This window comes from Myotis myotis, unplaced genomic scaffold, assembly GCF_014108235.1.
Source record: "Myotis myotis isolate mMyoMyo1 unplaced genomic scaffold, mMyoMyo1.p scaffold_m19_p_8, whole genome shotgun sequence".
NCBI lineage: Eukaryota > Metazoa > Chordata > Mammalia > Chiroptera > Vespertilionidae > Myotis > Myotis myotis.
This window is the reverse complement of record NW_023416390.1, coordinates 53,481,914-53,507,485: the sequence shown is the minus strand read 5'-3', so window position 1 is coordinate 53,507,485 and position 25,572 is coordinate 53,481,914. Positions and strand designations below refer to the sequence as shown.

Below are 25,572 nucleotides of genomic sequence, written 5' to 3'. Positions count from 1 at the left end.
CATAATATGCAAAATTATAGCTTTAGAAGTTATTTATCAGAAATGTTTGGGGATGATGTTGACGACATTTAGAGACTATGTTCTTTCATGTGGAATGCATTTTATGTAACTTCGTAAAGTTAAAATAAAACAATAACAATTTTTAAAATCCTTGCAGAATGTGTATTATTTCAGAGAAAAAAGAGAGTGAACTAATTATAATTAGCTGTGATGTTTAAACTGCATGGTAATGATTAGACAGCCGTCGGCAAACTACGGCCCCGGGCCGGATCCGGCCCGTTTGAAATGAATAAAACTATTGAAAAAAAAGACTGTATGCTTTTATGTAATGATGTTTACTTTGAATTTATATTATTTCACACAAACACTCCATCCATGCTTTTGTTCCGGCCCTCCGGTCCAGTTTAAGAACCCATTGTGGCCCTCGAGTCAAAAAGTTTGCCCACTCCTGGATTAGAAGGTGGTATAGTTACACAATGGAATACTACTCAGCCATAAAAGCAGAAAACCTTACCCTTTTTGATAGCATGGATGGACCTTAACAGCATTACGCTAAGTGAAATAAGCCAGTCAGAGAAAAACAAGTACTATATGATTTCACTATATGTGAAATCTAGTACCCTAGTGACCTTAAAAATCAAGCTAAAAAGTTTTTGCACAATAAAGAAATTCATCAGGAAAATGAGAAAAACAAAACAAAAACAACCCATTGAATAGGAGAACATATTCTCCAGTGATACATTCTACAAGGGAGTAATAGCCAAAATTTATAAAGAACTCATACAAATCAATACTAAGAAAACAAACAATCCAATTATAAAATGGGCAGAGGACCTGAAAAGACAATTCTCCAAAGGGGACATACTGATAGCTAATACATATATGCTCAATGTCACTACTTGACAGAAAAATGCAAATTAAAACTATGAGATATCACCTCATATTTTTCAGAATAGCTATCATCAATAAATCAATAAACAACAAATGTTGACAAGGATTGAAGAAAATTGAACACTTGTGCACTATTGGTAGGATTGCAAATTGGTGTAGCAACTATAGAAAGAGTATGGAGGTTCCTCAAAAGACTAAAAATAAAAGTGCCTTATGACCCAGAAATTATACTTCTGGGTTATATGTTCGAAGAAGTCCAAAACACTAATTGGAAAACATACGCACCCCTACTTTCATTGCAGTGTGATTCACAGGGGTCAAGATATGGAAGCAACCCAAATGTCCATAAATGGACAAATGGATAAAGAAGTGGTGGGTCCAGATCGTGTGGCTCAATGGTTGAGCATCTACCCATGCACTAAGAGGACACTGGTTCAATTCCCAGGCAGGGCACATGCCCAGGCTTCAGGCTCAATCCCCAGCAAGGCAGCAGATCAATGTTGATGTTTCTCTCTCATTGATGTTTCTATCTCTCCCTCTTTCTCCCTAAAATCAATAAAAACATATTTTTTTTTTTTTAAAAAAAGAAGTGGTGGTACATATATGCAATGGAATGTTACTTGGCCATAAAAAAGAATCTTATTATTTGGGATAATATGGATGACCTTATAGGGTATTATCCTAAATAAAATAAGCCAGTCAGAGAAAGACAAATACCATATAATTTCAGTTATATGTAGAATCTAAAGAACTAAATAAACAAAGAGAATAGAAACAGACTCAGATATAGAGAACAAACTGAGGGTTGCTAGATGAGAGGAGGGTTGGGTATTCCAGTGAAAAAGGTGAAGGGAGCTAGAAGTACAAAACAGTGAAAAAGGAAAAGGGATGCAATGTACAGTATGAAAAATAGTAAGATGGTGATAACTACGTATGGTGCCAGGTGAGTACTAGAATTATCAGGAGGACGCTTTGTAAATTGAATAATTGTCTAAACATTATACTGTACACCTGAAACTAATAATAAGATAATATTGAATGTCAACTGTAAATAAAACAAATTTAAGTCTCTCACAGTACATGGGAATGACTGTAACTCCAGGAAGAATTAAATCTGCCATCTTTTACCTAGCTATTTACTTGAGGATCTTTATTTGCAAAGAGTGTATAGTTAGCATTAAGATACATTGGCAAGTTTCAAAAGCCCAAAATTTTATTTCTGACCAAAAAAATATTTAGAATTGGAGTTTGGATTACAGGATTTTTTTTGGAGGGGGGAGGATGGAGGAATAATCTAATAATAAATGTGGGCTGCTACATAAGTTCTATATTCTTAAAACAGTGGTAGATCATAAGGATGTATGTTCATAGTGGAGGAGAGTGAGAGATATAAGGGCTACACTCTCAAAACTCATTTAAAAAGATTTTATGTAAAATCACTTAAAATTAGACCATATGCTATCCATTCTGAAGTACTAATTTTGATGCAGGTATAAACCTGATTAATTTTTACCTATGTCATTTGGAAATTATGTTAAATATGGATATAAAGTGGAATAAGTTTACTTTTTTATTATTAAAAAGACATTACTAACCAATGTCTGGTATTAAAAATAGCTGAGAGAATATTTAACCTCTGTATAAGATAAATTTGGTTAGGGAATTTTCAATACTCTAGAATCACCCATTTCTTACAAATAGTTGTCCAATATAAGCCAAGGTTATTTTATATCAAGTATGCCACCTAAGAGTTCCTAAGAGGTAAGATTTAATTGACCTACTTAGAGTTATTTAATATATTTGAAAGTAATTAGACTAAATTCATTCCCTATAATTTAGAAATTCAATATTAAATAGGCTTTTTCTTCCAAATGTTCAGAATTGGTAGTTTTGTTACAATATTTTGCTTGACCTTTCAGAGGTATTTGAGCAATCCAACAATAAAATAAAATGTCAAAAGTATAAGAAATAAGCAAACAGTTCACATATACCTTTGCACTCTCATGTCTTAGGTTGAAAGTCAACTCTAGGTTTGTGAGAAAGTGATCAGAAAACTCAGGATACATATCCAGAACCTCTAACAAGTCTTCTCTCTGGATCTTATGCAAATCACAGTATGTTAGAGCTCTTACATCTGCGTTAGACTTTCCAGGTTTGGCATAAAGATGAACCATTTCTCCAAATATATCGTTTTTCCCTTTAAAAAAGAAAAAAAGAAAATGAATTAAAGAAATCTGAATTGAATGTTGTTATTTTTTTTTTGTTTGTTTGTTTTTTGGTACAAGTAGAAGGGAACCACTGACTAATCTCTGAACTAAAAAGCCTATATAATAAAGAGGTAATATGCAAATTGACTATCACTCCAATACACAAGATGACTTTCCCTGTGGTCAAAGATGGTCACCACAAGATGGCCAGCAGGGGAGGGCAGTTGGGAGGGACCAGGCCTGCAAGGGAAGGCAATTGGGGGCAACCAGGCATTCAGGGGAGGGCAGTTAGGGGAGATCAGGCCAGTAGGGGAGGGAAGTTGGGGGCAACCAGGCTGGCAAGGGCAGTTAGGGGAGACTGGGCCAGCAGGGGAGGGCAGTTGCGGGGGGGGGGGGTGATCAGGCCTGTAGGGGAGGGCAGTTGAGGGCAACCAGGCCTATAGGGGAGGGCAGTTGGGGAGGACAAGGCCTGCAGGGGAGGGCAGTTAGGGGTGATCAGGCCTGAGGGGAGGGCAGTTGGGGGGGACAAGGCCTGAGGGGAGGGCAGTTGGGGGGGACAAGGCCTGCAGGGGAGGGCAGTTGGGGGGGACAAGGCCTGCAGGGGAGGACAGTTAGGGGTGACCAGGCCAGCAGGGGAGCAGTTAGGCATCTATCAGGCTGGCAGGGGAGTGGTTAGGGGGTGATCAGGCTGGCAGGCAGAAGCGGTTAGGGGCAATCAGGCAGGCAGGCAAGTGGTTGGGAGCCAGCAGTCCTGGATTGTGATAGGGATGTACGAATGCCGTTTTAGGCCTGATCCAGTCTAAACCGGCAGTTGGACATCCCTCTAGGGGTCCCAGACTGGAGAGGGTGCAGGCTGGGCTGAGGGACATCCACCCCCCAGTGCACAAATTTCATGCACTAGGCCTCTAGTTTCAAATATAAAACCCATGCCCAACAGGCTCTTGAGTAGTCACCTCATAGTAACTACTTAGTTTGTTTGCTGAATAGAATTTGCCTTTTAGTGCACTGGTCCTAGTATAAACCCAACTACTTTCTTGTTTTGATTCTTTGGCTAAACAACTAGAAAGCAGCAAATATGGCCTTACTCTGCTATCCCCCACATTGCTAAAAAAAGGGCCTTGTCATATAGGTGTGGTCTAATTTTGTCAATGCAGAAATATGAGAAAGGCTATGTGAGTCAGACTCATGAACTTTCTATCTCAGGGTGGTCTCTGCAGGAGATGCTAAGCATGGGGTTATGGTGGAACACTTTCCCACTTAGAGAACTAGGGGTACAATTTGAACATACCCTGTTTCCTTTAGTAACCAATTTTGGATTTGCCTTTAATGAATTTATCCCATTGTTTAATAATCTAGTTATATTTTCTCAACATACACATTCATACTTTCTTATCACATGGCCTTTATTCTAAAAGTGTGTCCTTGAAGTCTTTCCAAACCTGGGTTATTTAGTGTCTGGCTTCCGATGGGCCTTCCCCATCCCCTCTGCCTTGCTGAACAGTGAGGATGATAATGACAGCAGCAACAAATGCTCATTAAAGGCTAAGTAGGTGCCAGCAACAAATGCTCATTAAAGGCTAAGTAGGTGCCAGGCACTGTGTCAATGCTTAGGTGCATTATTTAATTTAATACCCTAAATAACCTCATAAAGAAATCGCTAATTCTTATCCAAATTTTATGAATATGTAAAGAGGATTAAAGAGTTCAACTGATTAGGTCAAGGTGACCTACTTAGATGGGTAACAGGAGGGAGAGAGTAACTATGAATAAATCCCATGCACTCTGACTCCAGTCAAAATCTTTACACACCACTTGTGTTTAAATTCCTTCCAATATTTTCCCTGAATGTCGTGGCCACTCAGATTTTTCTGTCTGAATGTCAAGACACTTAAAAAAAAATTGTGCCTGTCGAATATGTACTAAATAACTCTTGATAGATTATTGATTGCATGTAGATTATTGATTACATGACTTTTAAAGATCATCAATAAGCGTAAAATAGTACTTGCTTGCAAATATCCTGGTTTCTTTTCATATTTAGAAAAAACCTCCTTGGATCTGTTAACTTTATTTTTCTTAAATATAATTGTATTGTATTCAGAGAGGAAGGGAGAGGGAGAGATAGAAACATCAATGATGAGAGAGAATCATTGATCAGCTGCCTTCTGCACACCCCACACCGGGGAACTAAGCGCGCGACCCTGGCGTGTGCCCTGATTGGGAATCGAACTGTGACCTCCTGTTTCATAGGTTGACGCTCAACCACTGAGTCATGGCAGCTGGGCTGTTAACTTCATTTTTGTTAGACGAGTTCATATATACCCGACCATGGAAACCATCAAAGACTTTGAAACAATAAAGTTCTAAATATTAAAAATATGCTATAGTGTTCTTACCTTAAATGTGAATTGAGTGGGAAGAAATCAGATCCCATATCTTTATAATGAAAATTGATATTAGAGCAAATACATTAACTTTAAATAATGCTTAGCTTTAAAAAAATAGAATTAATAATCACAACTTGTGAAGATTTCAGGTGGATTTGGAGACAGAAAAGGAGAATATCTTCATATTCTTTACAGTTTTGGTACTTAAGTATAGGTATTATCAAAGAAAATCCCAGAACTAAATTCAGCCTGGGCTTTGTATTTTAATTAGCTTATATGACTGTGAATGAGCAAAAAGTAAGCCAGTCAGCATATATACCTTAGCTATGTTCACCCTGACTTAATATATTTTTAAGAGACCAATTGGACAGATGACTCTCTTTTGCACTCAAACCAGTTTATTGCTAATTATAATATCCTCACTGCAAGTTCATAGCTCTTATCTCCTAGGTAACGACTCATGTAATTCCGTTTGATGGCACACAGCAGGTTAAAGTGCATGGCAAATAGGTGAAATACATCAAAACCTAAACCCAGTCCAACAGGGCATTGGCACATTCTAGCTATATGCTTACAATATGTACATTTTATTTAAGGGGTAAAAGGATCAAGCATGAATCCAAAATCCTCTAAGATGAAAAGGAGAATACTGACTGCTTTCATATAACGGCCATCAAATGCCTACACAGCTACCAAGGACAGAAGAGTGTCATGGAACCGTTTACACATCAGAGGAAAAGTGAGAGTCAAGAGAGGTTAATTTGATTTGAATTGAAATGAAGCTTTAAAATTACCCATCAGTCTTAAGTTGTACCCATGAATGAATAAAATCGGTCATTTTTTATGTGGTTTTAAACTCTGCATCACACCAGGTTGTAACTGACTTTGTCCCCATCCAGTTCTAAAACACTCACCCAGAATAGCTACTACAATGTCATCTTTGAGGATTTCAATGGAGCCTCTGGATAAGAAATAAAGTGCAGTGAGGACATCCCCACAGTGAACCAGAGTGTCTCCCGGAGGTGCATGGGTGGTCTTAAACTTCATTGCCAAAGCTCTAAGGCAACCTTTACTTGCCCCCCGAAAGGCTTTGCAGTTTTGTAGCAAAGTCTGGTTGAGATGTAGACATATGTCAGCTTGTAAACATTCTGGGAAACCCTTGAGGACCTGAAGAGAAAAAGCGAAGAGTTTCATACCGCAGCACACAGGGCACCTCCACCTGAAATAAAATATATTTCTTGCTCACAGAACCGCAGGCGTGATAATTGTTACACTGGAGTTCTCACAATCCTTCTACCTCGCCTACCTTAATGAATACTTGGTTTGCTAAACATGTTAAAGTTTTAACTAAAATACTTGTTCTCTAAATTAACTGCAGGCATTCAGACTCAACACAAATGTTATCTCATTAAAATGTAATGCCTACAACGTTTCACACTGCTTCTCATTCCCTGCCTTATGTTCTTTAACTTCATGCCGTGCACAGATATAATACAATGTGACAATCAATAAGACATAATTAATGAAAGGCAGTACAATTAGAAAGACAACTTTGTGAAGAAATCTCAAGTCAATTTGGATTGCTATCTCTGGCATCTTGTGTCTTAGTTATAATTTATAAAAATACAATACTGAAATAGCCATTGTAGTTGCAAAGGTCATATACTGGAGTGCTATTAGTTAACAGTACTAGGATTATTTTTGTGTCATATGCACATTAGTACTAAATATTGTGGTAAGCACTGAAAATAGAGAATGAGAACAGGAATCATACTTTAAATGTCTAGTTTAGTTTTTAGAATTGGAAATTGTGCCAGAATTTACAATGCATACATAAAGTTTCTAACAGTGCTACTATTTTGACAGCCTATTCAGTGACTAATTTAAAACTTGTAGAAAACATTAAATAATAGCTTGTGACAAGTGCTACTTAATTTAAACTGAATAAAATTTTATGCTATTTTATAGAATTCTCAGCTTTCAGTGGGAAAAGGCACTCAACGTTTGCTTCTCTGCATGTATTGAGCTATTTAGGGTGTCATAGGTAGATTTTAATTATCATGTTGGCTTTCAGTAAGAATAAATCCATTTATATATGTTTTGGGGGTAAGAGGGAGAAGGCATCATATAGTGCCCAATAATGCAATTTTAGGATTTCCTACCTTTTTGGGTTAACCTATTGCTGTTCAATGTAGTTAAAAAAAAATCATGAATTATTTGTATAGATAATTCAAATGTACGTGACCCATAAAGGAACTTCAAATTAGATTGTATTTGAGTTAACTTGCAATTATTATTACTTTAAATATTAAAGCAGCCACAGGGACCCTGGTTCCGTAGAGCCCTGTGGGATGCAGTTGGTCAGACTGACTATGATTATGGTGCAAAAGGATCAAAGAGAGAATCAATGAGAGATCTGAAACACAAGCACTATCTCCAATCTTGTCTCCTTCACTGTAGAGTCACCCAAAGAAATGGGTCAAGGGTTTTTTAGAAGAAAACCCAGGGAATATGAGTTCTGGTCATGAATTTGCCACAGGTTGATGCTTGTGCAAGTCACTCCATCCATCTGTGTTTCTTTGCCAGAGAATAAGAGCCTTTACGATATTGAACCTTGTCCTGCGTGCCAATCATCAGACACTGCTCACTCAGCTCTGCACAGCTGTAGGAAGTCAGACTTTTGTGCTGAAGTTTCTGTGTTATCTGGCTCAGACCCAAAAGAACGGAGCCTTCCTCATCTGAAACCTCTTTCCTTAACAGTAGCTTTCAGACTTCGTCTCCATGCCTAGACTCCTGACAGGTTTCCTACTTGGATTTCAATATGTAACTTGCCTAGTCTTTGCCCATTCCTGCCTTTAAGGCTGGATGCTCTTTTCCCCACCGTTTGTTGGGATCCAACAGTCCAGCTCCTCTCAACCTTCTAGGTTGCTGATCCCCTCTACCTATTGAAACTATTACTAGTACATTGGATTCCTTGGCGAGTGATGCTAGACTGGAATCAAGCTAGGTTTGAGCACTGTTTCCTGAAACAGGGCCACTTTATTTGGGAGTGTTATAGTAGGAAAAAAAACCAGTTCACTGGCCTCTGCATATGATGTACTTTTCCTCCCTGAAGTTGTGACCTCAGCATAACTATTAGATATCCCCATACACATAAAATGTAAAGAGCAGTACACCAAGTAACAAATTAGATATGCCTATTTTCCTCTAAATATTTGGCTGTAATAAAGTACAAAAAGGCATGTTATATTTCATGTAAATAGGGGAGATATTGCTACCATTATAGTAGTTGAAATGAGAATGCTGAACTTGTAGTTGCTATTTCTGGCATTTTCCTGAAATTTCTCAGTTATACTTTCTGAATATAGCTTGGATATAGAAGGAAAAAATATGCACATGTATACACAGATGCTTTGAGTTGGAAGGTGCAGATGAGATGGAGGTAGGGGAGATTCATTTCTCTGAGTGTGTTTTATGAGCTATAGAATCAGATAGGCATGAAGTCCCAATTTCATCACTTACTATTTGTGACTTTGGTTTTTTCTACTGTAAAATTAATAATATCTACTTGACAGGGTTATGCTCACAATTAAATGCAATAATGTGTGTAAATTTTATGTATTGTAAATGTTCCATAGATATTTCATTTCTGACCCTTTACTTATTCCTTCCTCCCTTCTTTTCTTCCTTTTTTTGGTCATAAATATTTATTGTTGCTGAAGAACTTGTATGTTCTCTTTAGCTCAAAATTGAGAGATATGACCCCATTTTATTATTTTCTTTGGTCTCTGTGAATAAGAAATTCCCTACTAAATTTTGTGTTCCATTTCCTCAACAGAACTTAAGAATTCTTTACCTCCTCATTTCTCTAACTTTTGTTTCCTGTTTCTGACTTGTTTTAAATATTTTGGCTTACTTGCACTTAGGTTTTCACTGCAAGTTGTCTTACTTTCTGTTTGGAAGCAGGCAGTTACTAAACTCAATTTACAAGTGTGATCTTGGAATTCCAATATTCTGATAATCATTAACAAATACTTAAAGGGAAGTTGGGAAAGTTTTTCAACATCATTCTCTTCTCAGTATCCTTTTGAAAAGTTTCCATCTCCTAACAGTCATTTTATTAGAAGTGGTACCGGTTGGAAAGAACAACCTCAAGTTGGAGGTACCATAGTATTCCCGGAGAAGCCTTTATTTGCACGGTTAGAAGATTCACAGATCTTGGCAGGAAAGACTTGTCTAGGTTAAGTTATTTTCCTGTGATATTAGCCCTTAACTGATTTTTAAGTCAGTTACATAGATCACTCAAATAAAACTCAATAGAAGTTAGTTTTCTGTAATTAAAGATCTTCCTAGCCCAGAACATTGGATGTCCTAAATAAGCCAGCAGCTTTGGAATCTGGGTTATGCCTAACTATAGGCAGTTTTTAGTCATTTTATTTTATTGATTTTTAGAGAGAGAGGAAGGGAGAGGGAGAGAGAGAGAGAAACAGATGTGAGCGAAACATCAGTTGGCTGCCTGCTGCATACAACCCAGGCATGTGCTCTGACCGAATCAAAGTGGCGATCTTTCGGTGCACAGGATGATGCCCAACCAACTGAGCCACACAGGTCAGGGCTAAGCAAAGGTTCTTTAAAAATGAGAGTTAGAGGAGAGGGAGCTGTAGTGGAATAGAGGTAGAAGAACACTGAAAAAGATTTGGTAGAATAGAGAAGTTTTAAGTAGATATTTATCTAAGGCACCCGTTCCTTCGGTCCCAACTGTGTGGTCTTTATTCCTTCCTACTCATGGTAATTTTTTTTTTTCTTGGTGAGGTTTAGTTCCTCTGCTAATTTACCTGACTTGGAACTTCCTCAAATAGCACTCAAATACTGGAATTTTACCAAGCCAAGCAGATCTGGCTGCAAAAAACAGCTATGGCAAGTACAAACCAGGACACAAGCTGGTTTAGTGACTGTTACAATCATTGCCACTACTGTGTACACACCTTCTTGTCTGTCATGTTCTGAAACTCTGAGGGTACAAAGCACCTTTTGCTGTGCATCTAGAGCCATTGTTTTATTGACTGAGTCTGAGTTCAAAGACCCTGGGCATTACCCAGAATCATTTTCATGGCCTACACTTAGAAATGTAGTCCTCATTCTTTTAGCAAATATTTATGATCTACTATATGCCAGGCACTATGCTAGGCATGGGAGACAGTAATAAATAAAACGTGCTCTGAAAATATACATACTCTCAAGCCTTTCTCTAAATGCCCAGATTTAAAAAAAAATTAATAGGTTTAACCAGAAGTTCCTACACTCATCTTTTCATGCCAAATTCAGATATTTGTAATGCATGTTTATAATCCTAATGGTTATTTAAATGAACCCTTGAGGTAATAGTTACATTTCCTCATATTGACTGTTATGTGGGCAGATTTTTAAAACTCCCTGAAGTTTCAGAAATTTTTTTCAAGGTTGGTAAAAATCCCACATCTTTATTATGCATAAGTCACTTGAATATTTTATAAATACAAGATTAATTTCTCTTTACTTAAATTTATGTAGATAAAACTCTTTGGAATGCTCAAATTATGTAAGATGAATGAGACATTTTTTTCTTTTATGTGAGTATGAAATGCTTTCTGTGATTGTTAAATCAACTCCATAGATTAGGACCCAAACTTTAAGAACATTCCAACAAGAATTATCCAACAATTATAAAGCAAGATAACATTATTATATCAAAGTAAAACTCTTTGCAGAAATTACACAGAAAACCAAAATGGAAGTAATTAACTATTCCACAGCAAGCAATAGCAAACTTGATCAAACATTAATTCAGAAGTATTTAATTTATGTTAATCTTCCCTCAAATATACATATGCTGACATGCATCTAATGGGATAAGCATACAATATTGTTAATATTTGTAATTATGTAGTATGTGAATTCAAATTTTCTCTAAAACTTAGCATGAATATAAAATTTAGTAGTGAATGAATGCTGAAGTTAATGTAAGCCTTCATCTTCTAATTTGATATATGTTTGCTCATCAAAATGGCATTAGTCTTATTAACTTTTTAATAAGTAAATCCTTAAATTTAAATATATCCAGGGTGAGGCAAAAGTAGGTTTACAATTGTGAGTATGCAAAAGAGAGTTTTTGTTCAGATATTATTATTTATTAATTATTATATTAGTTTCTATGCAAATGCCAGTTAACCTCTGTTCATCAACCCTGTATGTTGACAATAAATTTTATTATTCCTGCCTCAAATTTAAAGTATTTTTTTAATATATATTTTATTGATTTTTTACAGAGAGGAAGGGAAAGGGATAGAGAGTTAGAAACATCGATGAGAGAGAAATATCGATCAGCTGCCTCCTGCACACTCCCTACTGGGGATGTGTCCACAACCAAGGTACATGCCCTTGACCAGAATCGAACCTGGGACCCTTGAGTCCGTAGGCCGTGGCTCTATCCACTGATGCAAACTGGTTAGGGCCCTGACTCAGATTTAAAACATGGGATTCAATACATGCTGTTTCTTCACCAGGATTGCAAAGTCTCTATGGGGCTTATATTTTCTAAGACCTGTTGGAAGAGAGCCAACAATTGAGTTTGTACCAAGACTCTCTCTAGACTCCTTTCATAGTGTTTTAAACATTGTATTGCTTCCAAAAGAATAAAACTATATTCTGATAGATACCTAATAGATATCCCTTATCCAGATAGTGCTGGAAAGATAATCTATGTTGTAATGAATGGCTTTTGATTTGTTTTACATAGTGCAGCTGTACAGGGGAACATCCTAAAGGCAGGCTGAAAAGGCACATTGAGAAAGACAGTCTGAGTGTGGCAAATGGTTTTTCTAAACAGCAAATTAATCATATAAACAACTTTGATAATTGTGATAACTAACATTAGAAAATTTTCTGGAAAAATTCTCTGGGTCATTAAATACACATAAATGTTGACAAATAAGGATTAATCAAAACACAATACTCCCTATGAAGCATTAAACTTCAAGTATGATTGTCAAATAGATTATGGAAGTAAAATGTTAATTCTTCAGTCTCTTCATATAAAATATGAAGTCTACAGCCTTAATATTTTCTGATATTTTCTAATTCTTGTGGAATTATTGTCTGCCATGTGGGCATTCAGTATTTAATAATCATAAGTACTTATAAAATAGTAAACCATGCTTTTTGTTGTTTTTAGAAGATAATGCCCTTCCTTAATGGAATCTATAATTTTGAGGTCATCCCAGGTCATATTAGTTCTATGGTGATGATTTACTATGAAGGAACAGAAAATACATGTCTTGCATATTTCCTTGGCAATGACATGTTTACTATTTCATGTTTCAGCACTGATCATGCTAGGTGGATTCTTTTAGTAGTTTTAAAAATATAAATATATAGAACCCTAGTCTAAGGCTCAAATTTTTTGCCATCTACTTTTTTATTTTATCATCATGGGGCTGATGAAAAGAAAGAAGCATTGTTTTGTATGAGGACTTCATATCTGGCCAGATTGTTGGCAAAGCAGACTAAATCCATGACTAAGGACATTTATAAGCCTTGAGTAAATTAGTTTTCTGCATGTAAGTTTGCAACGTTTATTATATGGCTACATGAGTTAGGGGGAAAACAGATAAGCAGAAGAAAAACTTGCCATATGTATACATGGAGAATAACATGAATCCTGAACCAGTTTTGGTACAAGTAAAGATTTCTAAACAATGAAAGAGTCCTCCCTCCTGCATCTTCCCCCTCCCTCTCCCACAGCTCCTGCCCCCATTTAATGGCATGACTGTGAGATGTTTCTTTGTTTTTAGAGGGACTTGTAAGCTTTAACCTGACCCAAATTAAGTGAGGGCCAAGGATGAGTGGGAATGTGAGTGACGGTATGTAGGCAGAGGGGACTTACTGCTTTTACATACTCGTCCTGGTTACCCAGACTCTGGAGTCCTTCTGCTAATTCAGGGATGCCTGACTTAAAGAAGGTGCATCACAATATCTGAAAAGTGGTCTCAGGGGAACTCTTGAAACCCACTAGGATTTCTAAAGGTAACAGGAGAGATCTGCATCCTGAGAGACAATTTCAGGACTTTCCCCTCAGCCCTCTAATTGCTTGAGAGAGCAAGCGAGGGAAAGCATGAACAGATATACCTATAGTGGGGTCTATTGAGTGCTTTGCAGACGCTTCTTCTAAAATAGATGGATTGTGGATGACCTAAGCTTGCTGGCAAAGTAAGGAACAGGAAACAAGGAGGTGCTATTTGCAAAGAAATGAAAAAAAAGATTTAAATACCACCTTGTACTTGATACACCATTTTATTTTATTTATTTATTTATTTATTTATTTATTTATTTATTTATTTATTTATTTAATATATTTTATTGATTTTTCACAGAGAGGAAGGGAGAGAGACAGAGAGTCAGAAACATCGATGAGAGAGAAACATCGATCAGCCGCCTCCTGCACATCTCCCACTGGGGATGTGCCCGCAATCCAGGCACATGCCCCCGACCAGAATCGAACCCGGGACCCCCCAGTCCACAGACCGACGCTCTATCCACTGAGCCAAACCGGTCTCGGCTTGATACACCATTTTAAACTTGAGTCTACTTTTATGTCTCAGAAACATTGCTCATGTATAACATCCTTTGATTCATTTGTCAACTTTATGTAAAGAATAGAGAATGGCAAGTCGCCTATTTTGCATATGTGGAAGCTGAATATAAATGCATGAAAGATTTTTATTTCTGAAAGAACTAAGTCTCTGAACTTAGTCCAGGATTTCTTCCACTATTGTGCCTTAGCTCCTCTCAGACTGGATTTCTAAAGTTGCTCCCAGTAGAATGAGATGCAAAATATTTCCCATTCATTTTATTTATTGGCTTTATTAATAAGTAACAAAGAATAGAAATGTAGCATATATGCCATTTTCATTTTGTACCAGTTAGAGTATTTGTTCCCCCAAAAGATTAGGCCTAGACAATAATGCAATTGTGTTCTAGAGAATGTTATGGCTGTATCAGCAATTATATAACATTTTGCAAAACAGCAGAAGTTCTCAAAATAGTTTTCTTCCTCCATCTATCAGATCTCCCTTCTGTAAAATGTATTGTTTCTCGTTACCCAGCACTCTGAGCGTTCCAGACACTGCTGTATCCCCTCACATTTCTACTTCTACCAATTGAGTTTTAAAGCAGCTGTGTATGTTTTGAAATCTATTTATGACAGCTGTACTGGTTAGTGGAATTATATAATTCAATTTTATAATGCACAAAGGAATAAAATATGGATAAAGAAAGATAGCAGATCCCTCCAACCCCTGCCATGTAAATAAAGCTAAATACTTTGGAAACCTTTATAAAGGTCATTCACTTTTAAAAATGCAACCACAGCTTGCTTTTGCATTAAGTGTGGGTGCCTAAACATTTATAAGAATAGAAATGTTATATAGCCCATTAACTCTGATTATAATCCCAAAATAAGAATCCATTATTTTAAAGTGACCAGAAAATTAGAAGTATATGAAACCTAAGAATAGCATTCTATGATATCCTTTGGATTAAATAAGAAATAATTTAAAAGCAATGAAAGGAGAACATTTTATGTCAAAACCCATGACCCAGAGAAAACTTGCATTAGAAAAGAAAATGTATAGTTTTAATGTCTTCATTATTACAGAGAAAATCCGAAATAATAAAAGATCTTGCCGAAACCGGTTTGGCTCAGTGGATAGAGCGTTGGCCTGCGGACTGAAAGGTCCCAGGTTCGATTCCGGTCAAGGGCATGTACCTGGGTTGCGGGCATATCCCCAGTAGGAGATGTGCAGGAGGCAGCTGATCGATGTTTCTCTCTCATCGATGCTTCTGACTCTCTATCTCTCTCCCTTCCTCTCTGTAAAAAATCAATAAAATATATTTTAAAAAAAAGATCTTAATATAGATGTTAAGAATAATAGGACAGTCCAAATAAATAAAAAAGGAGATTAATGAAGGCAAATGCTAAAAATGAAAAGAAGTAAATAAACTAACCCAAAAGCAAGTGCCTTGAAAAAAACAATAAAACACAGAAATATTTCAAAGGCCTGCTGAAGGAAAGAAGAGAGAACAAAAATATACAAGTTTAGGAATGAGAAAGCAGTACCAAAAAAATTGAGTTTCAAGAGAATTCTATATGCAATTTCATAAGAGCTTTGAAAGCCTAGGTGAAATGGATGAACTCTTGGCAAAATATAAGTTGTCAATGTTTATTAAGGAAGAAATAGAATATATAATTACCATACTAGAGTTGGAATGGTAATTAATGGTTTAAATTAAAACCACCAAGGTGAAGGGAAACTAAGAAAACAATCCCATTTACAACTGAATAAAAATAACAACAACAACACACACACACACACACACACAGAATAAACCTAGGAATAAATTTAACCAAGGAAGTAAAAGACCTATACTCAAAAAATTGTAAAACTCTGAAGGAAGAAATTGAAGAAGATACAAACAAATGGAAATGTACACTGTGCCCATGGACAGGAAGAGTTAATATTGTGAAAACATCCAAAGCAATCTATAGATGCAATGCAATTCCTGTCAAAATACCAATGGCATATTTCACAAAACTAAATAAATATTCCAAAAAAATGTATATGGAACCACAAAAGACCCCGAATAACCACAGCAATCTTGAGAAAGAACAAAGTTGGAGGAAACATGCTATCTATAATAATAAAAGTATAAGATGCTAATTAGAGCAGACATCCTTCTGGATGACCTTCCGGACGAAGCTGTGGCAGTGGGGGCCAAGGTAGAGGCAGCGGTGGCATGGGCCGAGCCCCTTGCAAGAATTTCGTGCATCGGGCCTCTAGTCTATGTATATAAAAGCCTAAGCGCCTGAACGATCAAACAACCAGAACGACTGGAACAACAGTAACCACCGGTCGCTATGATGCGCACTGACCACCAGGGGGCAGACGCTCAACGCAGGAGATGCCCCCTGGTGGTCAGTGCGCTCCCACAGTGTGAACACTGCTCAGCTGACCAAGCCATCCCGGTGGCCCACCAGCCCAGTGGCAGCCACTCACTCTCTCAGTAGTCCTGCAGGTCCAATCTCTGAAGAATGAGCCAGGCACCGAAGGACCAGCACCACTGGCATGATCCTGACAGCACTGTCGGCCTCCTAAAAGTCAGCCTTGGGCACCAATCCACTACCCTCCCTAGACGCTCCACAAGGAAGAAACAATATAAAACCAGCTGTCAGGTGGCTCCCCACAACCAGCGTGAATGTCAGCAGGACGTTTCCAGATCCCAGGCCAGCAAGGGTGTCCTACCACCCGCCCACCCACCCAGAGGGCCAATCTCGTCCCCCCCTCCCCCCCCTTGGGACCCCACCCATGCCTGAATTCATGCACTGGGCCACTAGTTTGATGTAAAATCACCAGTACCACATGGGTTTACAGATGTTTTCTAACATTTAAAGAGCATATAATGATAGATCAATATCATTATAAAATAGATGCAACATTTTAAATAATTTACTTATCAATATAAACAAAGCTTCAAAAATATATGAAAAAATAATATTTATTGTAGAAAAGCAATGATCTTTACAAGTATTAGTTTTAAAAGTAAAGCTATTTGCTTTAAAATCAGCCAGTGTGGTTTCCTAAGCACCAAGTGGTCACCAGTTCAATTCCTGGTTGGGGCATATGCCTGGGGTTTCAGGATTGATCCCTAGTAAGGGTGTGCAGGATTTCTACCTCTCTGTCCTTCTCCCATCCTCCCACTCTCTAAAATAAATAAAAACATGTTTAAAAATCAGCTATTACCATTTAAAATTATTTAGGAGGATCTAGTGAACTAAAAGAGCCACCTGACCAATAGGAGCCAAAGATACAAATGAAAAGAAGTCCTTTAGGAATATCTGACATGAAAGTGATAATGACTATATATTTTTTCCATCCACACTCATCCCCCTGGGTAGCAATGCAATGTCTAAACCAAGAAAAACAAATAAATATCTGTAATTTTCTTGAGTACTTCTGCCTAAGGCTATATGGTCAACAGGGTTAGATGAACCACTATGCTTATTTTCACCTTTAGAAAATGATTTTACAATCTGACATATTGGAAATTCCAAGGCCACTGGGAATGTCTCAGATAATTCTTCCATGAAAAAAAATATTAAACTTTTATTTTTGAAGAAATTGCAGATGGTTTGATTCCATAAGCTTTGATAAATATTGAATTCTTCTAATATAGAACTAAAATGGACTTAAAGTAATATTTCCAAGGAATCGTTTAAAACTGAACTCTGATGTCTCTCTCTACATTTTTATTATTGGCTAAACTGGTGTTGAATATTAAGTGTTTTTAAGCTGAATTGAGTGTGATGTCATCCTGTGTTCCTATCACTACAAAGACAGTGTTTGGAAACATGTCACACTCTTCAGCAAAAGGAATTGCACTCTAGAGTCCTGATCAGAGAGTACCATTATTTTAGAGTTATAAAACAATTTGAGACATCATTTTCACCTTCCTACTACTGTAAGAGGGAGAAACTGAAGCACAGAAGTGTGTTCATTGCCTCAGCTTGGTGTTCCTGCACTGACTGTTTTCCCTATTTAAAGCCCCAGCCATGCTGTCATTATGTCTCTTAGCTCAGGAACCTCTAAAGAAGCAGCATGGTGCCAGCTGTAATTAAGTCCTTCTTGATAATGGTTAGAGACCAGGATGAAGTGACCATCATCATTTGGCTGAGCACATATCATATGTGAGCGGAAAATACCAGATGCCTGTCTTACGCTTGATATTGTTCATGTCAGGAGGCTCCAGATGGCAAGTATTGTTCTCTGTGGTATTTTTGAGACTTTAGGGCAAACAGCCTCTGTGAAAAATAGAAAGTGCATGAGCCTTGACCTTTTTAAGCACCTGCTGTTCAGGGGCTGGCTACAGTAGGTAAGTGTGTATGTTAATAGCAGATAGCCTGCTGATGCAAAATTTTACTACCTATCCAATTTCTGCAGAGCTAGACAATTCCTATAGACTCATCAACATGAAGATGAAAACATCTTTTAAAGGCATGTAGACAACTATTATTTTAATTCAACTCCTAAATGATAACTAGATGTGTATTGTTTTTTTCAAAAAACTAAAACATGTCACCAGCCCTGAGGGTCTTTATCACTTAAATGCAGGTTTTTGCCAGTCTCCATGCCCCCTTTCTAAATGTGTGGATTTACTTGTTGGGCCATTTGGGCCTCAGTGCAGGGAACAAGCATGTGTCTTTCAACTTGGGCAATATTTTCAATGCTTTGTTCAACTTGACTGCTAATTTTGAACCTATGCTTTTTTGTTAGAATATTACTGGTTAAACAAAAAATATCAATTAAATTGTACAGGCTTACCTATGGCAAATTTGTATTATGCTATTGATGTCTTTAGAAGTGAGTGATTTTCTTTTCTGAAGAATTCTTACAAAAGGGCTCCTTGCCCAGTCAGTGGTGGAGTAGTCAAATATGAGGGCACCATATTTTTTGTCATTTTATTTATAGCTCTATGACTAGTCAGTCAAAGCTTTCTCATTGACTATATTTATCAACTTAAATATATAAAGAATCATTAGAAAAAGGTAACATGGAATTAAAAGCAATGTGATGGAAATAAGCCATGTTATTTTATAAATCTTGATTTATATTTTTGATGGGGTTTAATGTGACAAGGATTGTTTTTACTTGAGTTGCTGAATTGAACATAACTGAAAAAACTTGTCATTACATTTCACTGTGGTCTATTGAAACAGTCCATGACTGAATGGGAAAGTCTGGCACAAATGAAGTCATTTAAATATACATTGGGAAGTTTTTGAAATAGTAGGGTTAGAATGTGGATGCAAATATAAGGTGTTATAGCTAGTAGATAATAGTAGGTAGTAAGTAGTGGTAGTAAGCAGTAATTAGTTAAAGTTAGTAGTTAGCAGAGGCTAATCTGACAGAAAACAGGGAGCTGGAAAGAGAAATAGGAGGAAAGGAAACCAAATTTCATTAACACAATCCTAAGAAATTACATCAGTCTCAAGAAATAAGAATTTATATGAAACAATCTGTAATTATTTAATATATTCTTTTCCATTTTGATTGGCTTTGTTGGGCCCATGATAAGTATATCCTTTCTCACTTAGATTCTCACTGTGGTTCTACCCATTTTTTAGTGTACTAGGTTGACTAAAATCCCTAAATATCCTTCCTTTTACAACTCTGCCCCTATCTTATACCACCTCCTTTCTGAGGAATTAGTTTAATCTTTGCCAGACCAAGAAGACTGGACCATGTAGTGTAAGGGACACGGAGTTTTCTCCTTTACTTCTCAAAGCCAAGGCCGTCACCCTTTCTCTTTTCCTCCTGCCTGCCTTTCAGAAGCCTTGCCTATCTGCCTTGCTGAAGAATTTATCCCTCTTCCTTGATTCTCATTCCAACTCCTTGTACATCTGTTGCTCAAAATTGTCTCCATTAATATCAAGGCCAAACAAAAACAAAGAGCAAAACCCAACTATATTGTTATTTTTCATAAAATAAAGTTGTTTCTGGAGTACCTCCCCTAATTCTACCTTGTACTCTCCCACATATGTGCTTTTATTCCTGTCCTTGTCTTTACCTGAAATGATCCCCTTTGGTTCTCTGCCATCAACTATTCTACCACTCGTTTAGTCAATTTAGTCCAATGGTGTTTAATAATACGAAGCAGATGTTTCATAAGGGAGAATAAGGTCCCCCTCAGGGAGTGAGAGGGGGGCAGCAGATAGGTTAGAATCTCCACCCTCAAGCTGAAAAATATCCCATAATAACTGTTTTTGCATATTTAGCATATTTGAGTTCTGGTGCTTTAAAAATATTTGAAAATGACAAGTTTAATGAAATTGCAGAGAGATTACGGGACTTGTCCAAGATTAGTGGCATATTGATGGGGCATTTTTAGGTAAAATAGAATTTGTCATTAAGTGTTCACAAAGATTTTCTTTCATGTCAATGTAATTTTAAGTTATGGAGTAATTTCTGTCACAATTGATTATTTGTCTCCATCCGAATGAGGTATAGACCATGGTTTTGGGGTTCTTTCTTTAGGCATTCCAGTTCTTGTGTGTGATACGAGGAAACTTGATTCTACTCTGACATGGAAAGTGATTTTCAGCTCTTGGTAATGTTGTAACTAAAATCTATGTTGGATAATGTCAGAAAGTTTCATATTGAGTTAGAAGACAGCATTGATCTGGGGAAATTCCTTGAGACGCCTTTCATCCTATGCTGAGAAAGTTTCTCCTTCTTAATGAGTCAAATTTCTGGGAGTAAAAGGGAAAGAGTTTTTCAGAATTGATCTAAAGACATTTTGAAGATAATTTATACTATTCCTAAGCCTGACATCAGATGCAAAAGAACACCTTCCTTTCACCAGCTTCACTATCCTGACCCTCTTCCTTTTGCACTCTGAACCATTTGGTTCAGCTGGAATGCTTTTGGTCCTGGAACATTCTGGCAATTGCTGTTTCACAAAATAAACAAAAGATGCAGGAAATAAGGAATGTGGCTGCACATTTTAGGTTAATTCGTTCCTATGTTTTGTGATCTATTAAGGAATCAAATATTTTGGGCTATGAAAAATAACTTTAGGTCAATTTATACAGTATGACCAGACATCTTGAACCACATTTGGCTGAAGAGCAAAAATGACCTGAAATGTTTCATGAGAAATTATATTTAAGGTTATACTTAAATAAAATAAGATGGAATGCTGGTGAAAGATACAACAGTTTGATGTACTTTTATGTATCACGATACATACATTTATATAACTTTAAATTATTATATTACACTTAGTAAACAACTGACAAGACACAGAGATTTTAACAGTGTTTTTGGAAGTAAAAAAAATATATTTAGATTTTTTTCTACCTCTCAATAGTCTAAGAGTACAATTGTTTTTCTCTAATCAACTTGGTTTTGCACAGCCTGCTCAATTAGCAAGTATCTTCCATTTGCTGAGTTTTCAGTTATCTTGCACTTTGATTTTTTTACTCACTTTTCGGTCACAAGATGAGAAATGTAGACACTGTATACAAACAAGAAGTTCATGCAAAGTCAAGCTCTCAAAACCACATGCAAGACTCAATAGCACATGGTTTAGAGCTCACACACTTCAGGATCATGTAATACAGGCATGCAGATGAGAGGGAAGAAAAATACCTACATTATGAAAATAGAGAATGATGAAAAAGAATGACATTTTCTTTATGACAATTATCTAATGCAAACCGTATACCCATAACCTTTACCGGAGTGGAGGAAGGGGCAGATAAGTGACTTTTTGTGGGGGAGGGGAAAGTGTATATAAATATCATTGGAGGTCAAGTCATCGTTAAAATTAAGGATTTCTATTCTGCACTTGGCCTCTTCCAGGTTATCTTTCCCAATTGCTTGCTTTGTATATCCTCTGCTACATCATGCAAAAAAAGATCAGAACTAACACTGGAAACCAATTAACAAGCTCTAAACCTGACAGATAGCAAGGGTGTTCTCCACAGTTTACACGAGAATTAAATTGGATATAAATACCTCCTGTTCTTACCGGTGGGTGTTGTGATTCCATGTATTAAGGTGTGAAGCAGACAGGAAAGAGATAAATCTTTCATAAGTACATTGTAAATAAGCAAGTGGTATATAAACCATATTTATAGGTAATAGAGTCAAACAATGAAAGGTAAATAGATGTCACAAAATAGACTTTATCACAAAATATGGCCACAAAACTAGAGTTATATGGAGAGGGGAGGTACAATAAATAGGTGTTTTATTACTGTTATTGAAATAATCTGGCGTATAAAACAACAAAATTGAGTGGCACATGTGTTGATAAAAAATTCTTGGCACTGCTTCAGCCAACCCAGCATTAGAGAAACCCCGATAGTTTCTGAATGATGATATCTTTGTTAAATAATAATATATAAACGTGATCAATTTGTAGGTGTTTTCTTGTGAGACTAAAGTGTTAACCTAGTAAGATCAATGTATCAAATAAATTTTCACAAAGAACACTGGGTACTTGGAAATGACTCATGAAATTCGGTTATGATTTTGTGTAAAATGTGCTAATTGATTGGCTCTTCAAATTAAATTTTTTTATTATGGCATGTCCTCACTTCTCAGTCAAGTAAATCTCACATACTATGATAAGCTCATCTGTATGTAAACATGTCTTTCAAATTGGGCAATATTTGTTATAATTTCTATATCTTGACTGCTAATTTTGAATCTTTGCTTTTTTTGTTAGAATATTTACTAGTCAATTAAAAGATGTCAATCTAAATTGTATAGGTTCACTTATGCAAAAATTGTATTATATTGTTGATGTCATTATATGCAAGGGGTTTTATTTTCTGAATATTTTTAGAAACAGGTCCTTGTCCAGTGGAGGAGTAGCTATATGAAATGCACCATATTTTTAATCTTTTAAAAAATAGGTCTATGGTATGTTATAGAATTTGGACCTGTTATATAGTTAATCTTGAGCAATCAGTTTCTATAAGCCAAACAGCTAGGTCAAAGAAATGTACCCAATTTTCCTAATATTAAAAAGAGCTTGATAGACCACAGTTATGTTGATTTGGGGGCATTGTCAGAGGAATAAATGGTTATGAAAAGTGATTGCTAATGTTGAATTAGCTTAAAAATAATGAAGAAATCTGCACTTTCCTTTTTAAAAGGAAATATACATTAAACCAGATATAGTAAAAGGGCACATAATTAATTTTTTTTAATATAGAAAAAAATTCCCATACCATAAACATGAAACTTCCTATCATAAAGTGTTTATGACATACTTAAGCTTCCTAACTTCTTCCACAAATTCTCAAAATGACCTATTTTTTTGAAGAGCGTTAATCTTGGATTTCTGTTTGGGGCCATCATACTTATTATTACTGTTTACTAGGACTTGTATAAAATCTTAATGCAAATGGGTCCAACTATTTTTGGGGGTACTGGTAGGTAGGCCATGTGGTGAAAGACCAAGTCCCAGCTTAGCAACATTCTCTCTAAACAGAAGTGGACACTCTACTGCACATAGTTATATCAGTTTGCATCATGTTATAATGCCTTTGCCACACAGTATAACTAGAATACAGCACCATGCAATGCCATGAATTGAGAATGAGAGATTATCTCCAGGGGAGAAAATAAACATCTGAGAGAGAAAAACAAAAGCAAGGGGTTCAAAGCTGGTGAGACTAGCTTTTCCATTTTGGCTGTAGCTAAAATGCTTATGGTTCTTTTGTTTTGGAAACAGAAATACATACCATATTCATGTCAATGCCGTTGGTGTAAGTCCATGCATGTTGGAAATATTCTTCAAGCCGTTGTCTCAGAGGATTAGGAATTTGGTGAAAGCGAATGAACTCTTTTACTCGCAGCATCTGCATGTGGTACCTGGCAGTTCCCGAGTATAATCTTTGGATAATTGCAGATACATTCCCAAAAATGCTTGCATACATTAGTGCTGGATTGAACAAAAAACAAAGTTATGGGGGAAGACTGAATTTTGGGCATATTACATCTTGTCAGAATCTCAAGTATGTTAATTTTTATTTATCTCAATCCAGTTATGAGGATATACCATTGGCCCTTGGAGGAAAAATATGGTCAAGCCAATGCAGCTTTAAATTTTATAATTTTGATGGCAAATCTGGAGAGGGAAAAGTCTCTAAATTCCTGATGGATTCTTAAAGTTAAAACTCAGGTTGTTTACAATATCAACCTGTAAGCTGGAGTGCTGATTAGAGATAAAATGCATTTAGAATAAATATTTTGTTTGTAGAGAAAGTTAGACTACATCTTTTTTTTTTTTTTTTTTTTTTTTTTTGGTCTATGGGAAGAAGTAAACTGCTATGACACTCTTTCTATGTATTCATGCTTAGGTGGAATAACCTTTTCAGTGCTTCCTGGGCTAAATCTTTATAAGTTAACGTGAAGCTTTTAAGTCTTCTTCTCTTTATCATTTTATTGTCATTCTGTTTCTAATAATCCTAAAAAGTGCTATACTGCACAGAAAATCAAATCATGACAAATGGTCTCTACCTTGATCTTTGGATGTGTCGTCAGAACATTAGAGAGAAGGTTATATATGTTTAAGGCACTGGAACTACAATATACCAAGCAGGTGGGAAAAATAAACAAACATTTTGAAGTGTTTGATTCAACTATATTCTATCAACACATTTTCCCCCCCAACACTTTTTATAAAACACTATCTCTATAAACCATGTAAGCCATTTTAAAAGTAGATTTTGGCCAAGTTCAAGGTGTTTTAAAGTGACTTTTCTTGGTAATTGGCTTTCTTTGTCTCTTGGTTAACATGGTCCTTGCTTACCACAGGTGTTCCTACTAAGAGAAGGTTCCAAAGAAAGCAGCGGCCCTTTGTTTTTATCTACTTAAAAGGATGAGAGTTGGGGCCATCTGCAGTGAGGCTGAATTGGGATGTGTGAAAGACAATATGTCTCAGTAAGTCAGACAAACTGTTTAGGCTGTATCTTCCACAGAAAAAAATACACGAGGCTAACTTTAATACATGAATAGTTGATTAAGAAGGGAGTTAGCAATACTTGCCTGAAACTGATTCCTGTGATCCAAGGAGATTCATGTGAAAAATATATTTTACTCTTCCTAATTGTAGTGTTGGAAATATTTATGCATGCTGTTATGTCTCCATAGCACCTATCATATGCTCAGGAAATAGTACAAATTAAATTCACTTGATTTAATCAGAGGGCACATAATCAATGCTAGTTATTTTACCTAAACCACATAATTACTTAAGAGACAGGGAAAACATGCTTATTTCATATTTAATGAATACTGTGGTTTTAAATCCATATTGCCATAAGAATGAACCAAAACATTAGTTTGGGTCATAAACAGGTATTTCCACTCCTTGACAAGATGGTAAAATCTAGATTATAAGTACATTGAATACATGAATGACTTGTATTTCTCCTAAGAAATTATATGCTGATGGCTTCTTAGATTATAATAGAGACA

General features: G+C 36.4%; 1 protein-coding gene across 1 annotated transcript in view; it reads right to left on the bottom strand.

Annotated features, from left to right (window-relative positions):
- The window catches only part of KCNH7 (potassium voltage-gated channel subfamily H member 7), a 407,166-nt gene that overhangs the window by 26,816 nt on the left and 354,778 nt on the right, over positions 1 to 25,572 (bottom strand). The window contains exons 9-11 of the mRNA XM_036319925.1: positions 23,835 to 24,034; positions 6,400 to 6,652; positions 2,883 to 3,088 (exon numbers count right to left, since the gene is read on the bottom strand). Of these exons, the coding sequence (XP_036175818.1) occupies positions 2,883 to 3,088; positions 6,400 to 6,652; positions 23,835 to 24,034 (659 nt within the window). The remainder of the gene's footprint in view (positions 1 to 2,882; positions 3,089 to 6,399; positions 6,653 to 23,834; positions 24,035 to 25,572) is intronic.